The 10,760-nt window shown below is 32.2% G+C and overlaps 1 protein-coding gene and 1 long non-coding RNA gene across 2 annotated transcripts; both read left to right on the top strand.

Moving 5' to 3' along the window:
* The first annotated feature begins 231 nt into the window (after nt 1–231).
* LOC131950073 (nucleoside diphosphate kinase homolog 5-like) lies at nt 232–3,544 on the top strand. Its single transcript, XM_059312110.1, has 5 exons — nt 232–463; nt 1,125–1,330; nt 1,955–2,055; nt 2,482–2,600; nt 3,035–3,544. The coding sequence occupies exons 1-5, from the start codon at nt 317–319 to the stop codon at nt 3,092–3,094; spliced, it is 633 nt and encodes a 210-aa protein (XP_059168093.1). The 5' UTR covers nt 232–316; the 3' UTR covers nt 3,095–3,544.
* Nucleotides 3,545–8,038: 4,494 nt separating this feature from the next.
* LOC131950074 (uncharacterized) lies at nt 8,039–9,223 on the top strand. Its single transcript, XR_009388278.1, has 3 exons — nt 8,039–8,250; nt 8,691–8,872; nt 8,995–9,223. It is a non-coding gene; the product is annotated as an uncharacterized LOC131950074 (long non-coding RNA).
* The last annotated feature ends 1,537 nt before the right edge of the window (nt 9,224–10,760 follow it).

Raw genomic sequence — 10,760 nt, 5'->3', positions numbered from 1 at the left:
TAGATTTTTCGTAATATTCTGTGTCTATGAGAATGATTTAATAGATAGGTTGGTAAAAAGAATATTTTTAAATAGTTTTCAAAATGTTTAAATCAAAATAGTTTAAAACAATATGAAGTGCAAATTGTAGCAAATTAATGTGGATAAAGTCAGGGGTCTGTCAGAAATTAACATGTGAACCACTCTTTTAATATGGCAAATTAAAAACTAAGAATTTATCCGACGAGTGACAGAATGTCATCGTCGCCTAGCAACTCAATGTAGATTGTTGTTCTTTAATTTTATAGAAGTAAGTGGTCTTCTTATAACATCGAAAATGACCGCAGGGGCGAATGAGCAGATCATAATGGAAAAACCACAGATATATGTTGAAAGGACACTCGCCATTATTAAACCTGATGCCATCCAGAAAGCTGAAGAGATTGAAGATATAATTCTTAGAGCTGGATTTGCTGTTTTACAGGTAGATTTCTAATTTACATCTATTTTAATTTTTAAACTGTAGGAGGAAATAAGTATGTAGATCTATAACAAAAAATAAAACCACTGATTTTATGTTTAATCATAATATGTTTTAAAATATATTAACTATATAGATATATCTATATTATATTATTATTAGTAAATATTAGGCTAATAATAATTAGGCCTATTAAAAAATTAATTATTTTAAAATTATAGGCCTAATAATATTAGTAAGTTTTTATACAATTGTTTGTTTACTCAGTAATTAAGACAATTTAAGAGTATCTTAACTTCTTAAGTATCATACATTTAATAATAATATAAATTATAAATAAACAAACATTAATTTTAAAATTAATTACAATCCTAATCCTTATCTTGACCCTAACAGCAAAAAAATTATTGCATTGTTGTTAGCAGTCATCAATAACTTTGATCTTAACACTAGCCCATAGCTTAACTTAAAGATAATGATAACAGCTAAAAAGTGCTTAGATTTTTAGGTGTGACAGTGACACTCTTAATTAATATTTATAATGAGATGTAATATTATAATGCTTCAATACACAAACCTTTTATTATTTTACAATTTTACAGTTTAAAATTTTTTACAGTTTAAAATTTATTTTTTCAAAAACTTCTATGATGTTTCTTTTCAGAAAAGAAGAGTTCACTTAACACCAGAACAGGCTAGTGATTTTTATGCAGAACATTATGGAAAATTATTTTTCCCAAGCTTGGTAGCGTACATGAGCAGTGGTCCCATTGTAGCTTTAATGCTTGCTCGAGACCAAGCTATTTCATACTGGAGAGAACTGATAGGCCCAACCAATGCTCTTAAAGCCAAGCAAACACATCCAGAATGGTAGGTGAAAATACGGAAACATGATTGATGGTTTGCTCAGTTTGCTGGGCTAAACAACTCTATTTTTTTCTGGTACCTTTACCTGCTGCAAATCAAAGATGTAACCAGAATCTTTATGTTTATACATTATATATCAAGTCTACAAATTAAATCATTTTAACTTAGACTTTAGTGCGACAATTCTATAGTTCACTTGCACTGCAAGCATAGATATAACAACAACTTCAGGATATATATCAGTTCATAGGTTTTAGTGTTGGAGTTGGATTGTTTATTTTATTAAATGATTTTATGGTAAATTTAGCATTTATAAGATTGATCTAGATTATTGCTGATAGCATGTAGTTTGATTGAACTAAAACCATTTCTAATTCCTTTTAAACGTACATAGTTTATACATGAGTGAATAAGCTTTAACATATCAGTAAATCTAATTTTGATAGTGCTTAGATAAAATGCTACTAACTAGAATAATAATAATTTTTATCTTGTTCTCGTACCTATTTAAATAGGTCATGCAGAAAATATGTTACTTATGCGCCAGTGTGCTTGAAGTGTAGATAAAAACAATAGCTAACATGTTACTTTAATATTTTACTCAAGTACAATTTATTTATTTTTTAGCTTACGAGCAATCTACGGCACCGATGATCAAAGAAATGCATTGCATGGCAGTGACAGTTTTAGCAGTTCACAAAGAGAGCTCAGATTTTTTTTCCCTGGTTGTAAGTATTTTCTTATTGTTTATAAGATGTAATCCTAAATCTTTAAATCTACACATAATGTATTGTGCATCAAAAACATCAATGTCTTTTTTAATTTTAAAAAAATATGACACAACTAATTTTTAAGAGCTTCAACTAGGATACATTTGCAATGGTGATGTTTTTTTTTAAATTGGAAAATGCTCAAAAGTTTTATACAATCAAACTTTGGTCTGTAGGGTTTCTCTGAGCCCACACAGCTCTAACGGGGTACCTGGCTCATGGTTGAGTGTAGAACTGACCATAATATCACTCAATACACCAAGGTTATAGAAACATTATCTGGTTTTCGTTATTGAACACCAGCTCTTAAAGGGTAACTTAACATTTTACTCTTTTTTTTTAAATATATTTGTATACTTCCTCACTTTTGTTTGTGTGTATCAGGTATTATAGAGCCTGTTGCCACTGGACAAGCTGCTAAAGACTATCTCTCTAAGGCGGTCAACCCCACACTTCTGAAAGGACTCACAGCATTGGCTAAGGAAAAGCCATCAGACCCTGTGGTAAATAATTTGATTTTTTTTAATTTGTTGATTCAATTTAAAATATTGTTTTGGTAGGGCATGGATAGACCAATTTAAACTCCTCTAAGGGGGTCATCCATAAATAGGGTTATATTCCTAGATGGGATCAGTGTTCAGACTTTTGTAATGATGTGCATGGAGAGGAGTGAGGATCAGTAAGTGTCATGACACACTTTTGCTTTTTAAAGAGTGATGTAATCTCACATTTTTAAGACTATTATATAGAATGTAATATATATATATATATATATTCAATGGTGACCTTTAATAGGAGTTGAATATAATCTACTTAATTGTAGTGTTTTTGCTCTTTTATCAGATGCTTAGATAATCTAAACAGGGATTAAAAAAAATAATAGGCATTTTTACAATCTGTTTATTTCAATAAAAGCTTTTGAAATTTTTTTCCACAGCTATGGCTGGCAGACTGGTTACTGGAAAATAATCCTAACAAGCCAAAAGTCAGGGACTAAGCATGAAAAACTTGCCAAATAAAAAATAATCATTAGCCTTCTAAACATCAGCTGATACATCATACAGCACAATTTAGAAAACATAACAATATAGAAACAATCTCTTGACTTAACATCTAGAAAAATCTAATAAAAACATCACCACGAAAAAACAAACATTTATCAGCCTTCAGACAATGGTCATCTAATATTTAACATCTAAAATGCTATTGTGTTTTAAAACAGTCTTGATGCTTAAATAAAAGAATGTAATGCTGAAATACTTTTTATGTATAACTTGGTTGTTAATACAATTTATGTGATTCTTAAAAGTTTCCTATCAAAAAACCTACCAATTATTTGTGTAAAAAAATTGTGGATTTATTTAGTTAATTTAGTGTGTTTTGATGGCACTGTTATGTATAAATTTATATGCCCATGTCAATAAATATACCCATTGTAACAAAAAAATGTTAAGGTTGTTCATTTTTGGAGTTGTGCAATATAAAATACAATATCTGTTTTGGATTTTAATTTCTTAAATTTTACATAAAACTAGTTTTAGTAACTATAACTAGTAAAAATACAGCTCCCAATTGTTACAATACAAAGGTTCCGTATCAAGATGCTGATGCAGAAGCTTAGCTAGGGGAGGGTGAGTAGGGAAGCAACGCTAGGGGTGCCAAACTGAGTAAAAAAATATAAAGCTTAATATGAGCTGCATCTCGGGCAGATGAGGCTCGTTAGCTGGGGACAGCCACTCTTCTAGGAGAGACAACTCCAAAATTAAACAACTGCTGCCTTGTAGTTTGTTCTTGGTTGGGCAAAGGCTATGGAAGCAAATCCAAAAAGAAAAGCAGGCTGAAATCGGACTCAATGGCGCATAACCAGTTGACACGTAACGCTTAATTGTGTTGAAGGCAAGGTCGAGTCGGCAAAAAGCTCATGGTTGATAAATTCGAACAAAGTCTAAGTTCCAGAGGCGTATCCAGGTTTTCGTTGTAGGGGGAGCGAAAAGAGCAAAAAAAGGCGCCGAATTTTTAACAAGTTCTATACGTGTATTATATATATATATATATATATATATATATATATATATATATATATATATATATATATATATATATATATATATAATTACTAGCTGTATGTCATTACTTCGCTATGATGTAAAATAAATTGAAAGTAGCACTCTGAAGAAATAAGAAAAAACACACAATGTAGGCCTACAAAACAAAAATCGTATCAATCTAAACACACACACATATATATATATATATATATATATATATATATATATATATATATATATATATATATATATATATATACACACACACTACAACTAAAACCAATGAACGTAACACAATATGTTTTGTAATTCTTGTAAAAAAAATTTCTACACATTTAATTATAAATATCAAAACTAATAAATAACTACTTTAGAATATAATGAAATTGTTTAACACTATTCGTGTTTACAAAATGTTTTTGTCTATAATCAGAATTTAATATATCGTCATCATAAATGCTAAAGTATTACAGCATAATGAAAGTTTTTAAAATCAGAGTTGGTATAAAACCACGCTTTTCGATATAAAAGAATACATTCGGAATAACAACTTACATTTAACTAAATATTGGTCTTTAAGTTCAGATCCTACATTTTAATTAACTACTGCTTCTTTGTGTTCTTTAAAGATCATTTTTTAACATAGTGATAGGAATGGGTTAGATCACTGTATTGATCACACACCTTTTTACTAGTAATTGCAAAAACAATATTCACTGTTTTACGTTTAAAAAGCTAATTTTCTGGCGGCATGGTACTTTGGTACATCATTACGCGTTTTTCTACATGTACTTAACAGATCAATTCGGGGTGGGTTGGAGGGGGGGGGGGGGGTGGGTTCAACTTCATTCACCACTGTCCGTTCACTGTAGGTCAATCATCCAACCCAGTGTATATCTAGGTGTGACATTATGTCGCTCTACACAATTGTCGTGGTGAGGTGTGTGTGTGGGGGGGGGGAATAATCAACTCAGAGTGAACATAGCGTCAGTTTTTAGACGACTGTTCTTAACATACATATATATTACACAAATATATATTACACAAATATATATTACAGAAATAGATTTAAATAAGTAGCAGTGGTATTATGACAATATTTTTGTACAGAGGGGTCCATGGGGACGTGGGTTGTAACTGTTTCATATAATTTGTAATCGTAATCACTATCGCCCAAACTGTAAGAATACTACTACTTCATCGTGATGACGTTGTTAACCTTGTCAAAATTTCCCCACCACTACGCAGTTTGCTCATAAGTAAATTTAAATAGAGGTGCCACATCAGTTGTATTTGTTTCTGTATTGTAATTTTTTTTAAATTAATCACACGATTCAAACTGTATATATAAAGTAATTATGTATGAAGTTTTATGTATAACATTTTCTAATTCAATTATTCGTAAGCAAATACATTATACAGTTGCCTAATACTTAACACCCCTCTTGCCAAGTGGTACTACCGTAGAGGTTTTTTAAACATTGCAATGCATCGTAATGGTTATTTTTAGAATGGCAAACTGACGCAGCTGTTAATACGTGTTGTAAACGTAGACACTACTAGACTAGTACAATAATGCTTAATTGCTGCATGAAAAGAAATCTTGTGATTCACATAGATGTGCCGACCAAAAATATTTTTTAAACAAATATCATTGTTTAAAAATTAGAGTTTAAAAAGTTTCCAAAAAGGCGCCACTTTGCTGAAAATGGCCAGAGGGGGAGCGGCCGCTCCCCCTGCTCCCCCCCCCTGCGTACGCTACTGCTAAGTTCATCAAACCCACTGGCAGATAAATCTCGATCCCTAATAATTAAGAACGAAGAAGAAGAAGAAGAATGAGCTGCATTACTTAATTACACACAGTCAAAGTTAAGAAAACAAACTGCTACTTGGCTTTGTGGACTTTCATAACTGTTTTCTACATCAGTAGCAAGACACCAATATATAAATTATATAGGAATAATGACTGGTAGAAAGCTGTCCCAGACCTTTCTTAATCAGTTAATGGGGAATGCTTTTTTACGAACGTGAATAACTATAGATTCTAGATCTATATAAATGGGGAAAGAAGGGGGGCACAAAATTGATAGTTCGCCCAGGGCGCTGGAATGGGTCGCTATGCCTCTGTGCTGCAGCTAACTTAGATTCTAGATCTAGATAGCAATAAAGTAAAGGGACTACGTAGACCATAGGCCTAAAATACATAGAACACAAGTAGATCTAAATCTAGATCAATATATATTACTAGGCATGCTGCCCAGCTTCGCTTAGGCTTTCGAAAACATTGAGAATTTGAATGCTTAATTAATTCGCCCGAAGGTCGGTCTACGACCTCAAGAGTTATGAAGAGGTTCCTCCGTGGACATTTTTTTTCGATTTATAGCTCATATAAGGTACCGGTCAGTCGAGGTCAGTTTTGACCCCCACATCGTAGACTTTTCGGCCAACCGGCCCCCGTGTTCTGTCGCACCAAGGCAAGATCATGCCAAATTTGAAGCGCCTGCGGCGCCGGGAAGTGCCCTATCGGACACCCGACAATCTAGATCTAGATTCCTAAAAGAATTTTTTTTTTAAATTTAGCCCGAGCATAATAAAAAAGAATACATTAACCAAGTTGACTTGCTGTGTCTCGAACCCGCACCACCTGCGTGGTTTAATGTACACTAACATCTCCGCTATTTAGGCACCTTATAAAATACGGAGAATGAAACACGTATTTTAAAATCTTAACTTACGCGAATATGCCTATTCTTTCAAATTAATTTTTTATCCCAAATTAGCCAGTTCCAAACAAAGATTTTGTATAAAATAAATAAGTCTTGAAATAGTTTAGTCCTAATATAGACATTTATTTTTGGAATTGATTTTAGAGAAGTTAGAGTCTAAATCTAGATCTTAGCGTCTACGTCTAGATCTAGTTATTGCGTAGATTTAGATTTAGATTTAGTCTAGATCTAGAATCTCTAGATCTAGAATCCAAATACATAAAATAAATTTTATGAGTTTAGGCCGGAAAAATTGTATTGTATACATTTCATAGTGTACGTAGATCTAAATCAAATTTGAATGAAATAGTTCATTTCTTTTCATTCTTAACACGGCAGATGACGTCATTAGTTAATGTATAAGCAATAGTGACGTCACAGTTTTATGCGTTCTTTTTCACATATATTAATGCTTTTCCGGTTGCATAAATAATACTGTTTCTCTACATTCGAATACGCCTTAAATTTTTATTTTTCTTCTTTAAGTAAAATTGTGGTTATACATTTAAAACATCTAACATATTATTTTCAACAAAAGTCCGTAAAAAATTCTCGATATATCGCTGCCGTTTCTGACGTGATGTCCGGCGAAAATTTTTTGCGGACAGAGAAAGAGAGAGAGAGAGAGAGAGATGTGCGCACATTGGGCTTTTATAAATTAGGATTATATATTAACTTAATATTTCAGCACAAACTGAACGGGTTTGGGTTAATATATATTCATTTATAGAACACTGCGTTTAATATTCTATCAATTCAGATAAGTTCACACATCCAGATTTTCTTCCAGGCAATTCTTCGGGGGGGGGGGTGAAAGAGATGGAATTTATATAAGTCTGGAAGAAACACTGCACACATCTGACCTAAGCAATTAATCATTTTTGTATAAGGCTTCTAAAACTTTCAACGTATTCAAGATTTTACAAGCAGCGTCACTCTTACAATTTCTAGTCTAAGTCTAATCTAGATCTAGTCTTCTTAGTTTTAAGTTTTTCATATTAACCTACTTTATCACCGCGGGAAAAACTTTTCTGGCCTATTTTCTATGTTCAATGTTGCTTTGTTACCGTATCCCGTGCCCTAGCTAAATCTACTTAAATTACGTAACCGTTAGCCCAGAATATTAACCCTATATGGCATAGCGTTGCAGTTTTGCAACAATACTTTAGGAGTAATCAAGTACTGTATTATTTAATATTTTGTTTCGTTTTCAACTTATTTTACTCCGGATAGCACTTTTTATTACATTTTATACCGGAACTCTTTTGAAAAGAAGATTTTTCTTTTTCAAATCGGACATTTTTAGAAGCGATCTACACTTTTCTGCTTTTTGCTAAATGGTAAGTATAAAATTACGTTAAAACCTGGTTAAAATTATAATAAACTAGCTGAAAAAAATATATTTACAATAAAAACTATGCATTAGTACTAATTTAGTTGATTCACAATAAAAATTTTAATATTTCATTAGTAAGAGCCTAGGTTTTGTATTGTTGTAGTAATGCAACTACATGCAACGGAATAAATAAAAATGGCTCTGCTCTGAGCTAGACTTTAGTTTACTTGGTAATTATTTCTATACACAAAATAGTTTATTTTATGATGTGAAATACATTTAGTGTTGTGGCATATTATTTAAAGCTTCTAGATCTAGTTTTTGCCTATAATAATCATAATAATAATAAGTTATAGCCTAACAATAGTTTTATTAGTTTTATTTATATATTTATCGTTAAGAGCTAGACTATCACTAATGAATAACCTTTTGTTTTTATTTTAGGCTTTCACATATTCATAACCATGGATCCAAGAGTCTAATTTGAAAGTCTTCTACCAGTTTATTCTGAGCTACTCCTTTTGGCTCAAAAGATAGTGAGTTGTCCAATGATGAAATAGAGAACGTAAACAGTACCCGGGTCCTATCGGATGTTGGTGCTGAAGATTTGTCTGACGTAGTTGAAGGTAACATATTATTATTGCATACTTTAAAGGTTTGATTGTAGATTAGTAAAGCATTTATTGTTTTGTATACAATTATTGCATAATTTATAACCAAATAATGTTCTCAAAATTTATTTCTACAGAGTATGCCCATTTGCGAAAAATGATGAAACTCCTCAGGACCTTCTCAATTGTCTACACCAAGGTCTTCATTAGCAACAACAGAATGATCAGTTCCAGTATACAGCAAATGTTCCACCATTTCCTGATCCTAGGAGAGAAGCCAAACATCAGAGGCGGCCATTGGATTATTTCAACGACATCTTTATAGATAATCTGTGTTCGGACAGTTGTGTATCAATCCAACCTGTACTGTCCTCTAATATGACATCAACAGTCCTTTAGCACTGGATAAAGATTATTCCTGGAAATTAGATTTTACATAAACATTGTAAAAAATTCCTAAATGCTGAGTGTATTGGAGCCTTGCCACCAAGTTTGTTACGGTCACATACGTCATGACCATCAACAGATTCAAGCGGAATAAGAATAATCTACACCTGTCAAACAATGTCCTCAGCAGGACAGACAATCCATTAGCACTGGATAAGAATGAGCTAAAACATTTCCTAGGAATTGTGTGTATTACATAAACATTGTAAAAACTCATATATGCAGAGTGTATTGGAGACTTGCGACCAAATGTATTACGGTCAATACATCATGACCATCAACAGATTCAAGCGGATAAAGAATAATATACACCTGTGAAACTATGTCCTCAGCAGGACATAAACAATCCACTAGTACTGGATAAAGATGAACAAAAACATGTCCTGGAAATTGTGTTTTACATAAACATTGTAAAAAAAATTCTAGATACCAAAGATCTTGGTGCCTTGTCACCTTATGTGTTACTGTCACAGACATAACCATCAATAGATTCGAGTGGATTAAGAATAAGCTACACCTGTCAAACAATGTTCAAAGGGCAGAAGTTGACCAATCTCGGAATTCTGTGCTTATCAAACCCCATGCCGTCTGAGATTCTAAGTATTCATGAGCAAATCGACCCATTCACATATCGTAGGCAAAAGCAGTCCAACCTACAACCATAGAAAGCCATATAGATGGGCTACAAAGTCTTTGTTGTGTCCAACAACTTGTATAATCCAAGATTTTGAAGTGCATACAGGTAAAGCTACAAAGGGACAAGATGACAAAGTGCTGTTGCTAATATTGAGCAGACATTATTACAGAGTGTTCCCCAATATGTTGGGCTCAAGATTTACATAGACAATATCATTTAGTTCATCATTTAGTTGCAGGTTGTCCTGCACCAAGAATGCACAGAAGTTTTTATTTGTTGTATAGCAAACAAAAAAGAATGCTAATAAATTTTTTACTAAATAAACCTTCATGTAATTTTTCAGTTGTTTTTTTCTCTTTCAGTGTACATGTTTTTACTTTTGTTTTCATCATAAATAAGCTTACATTTTACTAGTGTTACTCTCAAATGATTTGTACAAGTTATTTACATTTCTATCAACAATTCTATATAAATTTTTTTTTTGCTTATTATGGAAAAAAAGTTTGACCGTTGCGCATAGTTGCAGAATTGCAACGACCAAAATTGTTGTGATATTTATCATCTATTCAAAAAAAAAACTCCCTACATCTCAAGTTAGTCCATTTGCTGTAGAAATATGAAGTCAAAAAATTTTTACCAAGTAAACCAATAATTCATGCAATAAAGGGTTAACGAATGGTGTAGTCTACTCTGTTATTAGCATTTGGCCTTAGGCAAAAATAAATTAAGCTTTTGTTTGTAAATATTGGAAATGTTTATTGAAGCAACGAAGTTAGCACTTTCTCTATGCATAGTGCCTAGCCTTTGGATTCACTCCGT

This window comes from Physella acuta, unplaced genomic scaffold, assembly GCF_028476545.2.
Source record: "Physella acuta isolate Inbredline_101_S28 unplaced genomic scaffold, ASM2847654v3 ptg000733l, whole genome shotgun sequence".
Taxonomy (NCBI): Eukaryota; Metazoa; Mollusca; class Gastropoda; family Physidae; genus Physella; species Physella acuta.
This window is presented reverse-complemented; position numbering and strand designations above follow the sequence as displayed.

Excerpts from the sequence above, each read along its gene's own strand:
- LOC131950073 (XM_059312110.1), top strand. The coding sequence starts at position 317 with ATGACCGCAGGGGCGAATGAGCAGATCATAATGGAAAAACCACAGATA. Across the intron at positions 1,331-1,954 it reads AAGCAAACACATCCAGAATG|CTTACGAGCAATCTACGGCA; the intron begins GTAGGTGAAAAT and ends TTTATTTTTTAG. Across the intron at positions 2,056-2,481 it reads CAGATTTTTTTTCCCTGGTT|GTATTATAGAGCCTGTTGCC; the intron begins GTAAGTATTTTC and ends TGTGTGTATCAG.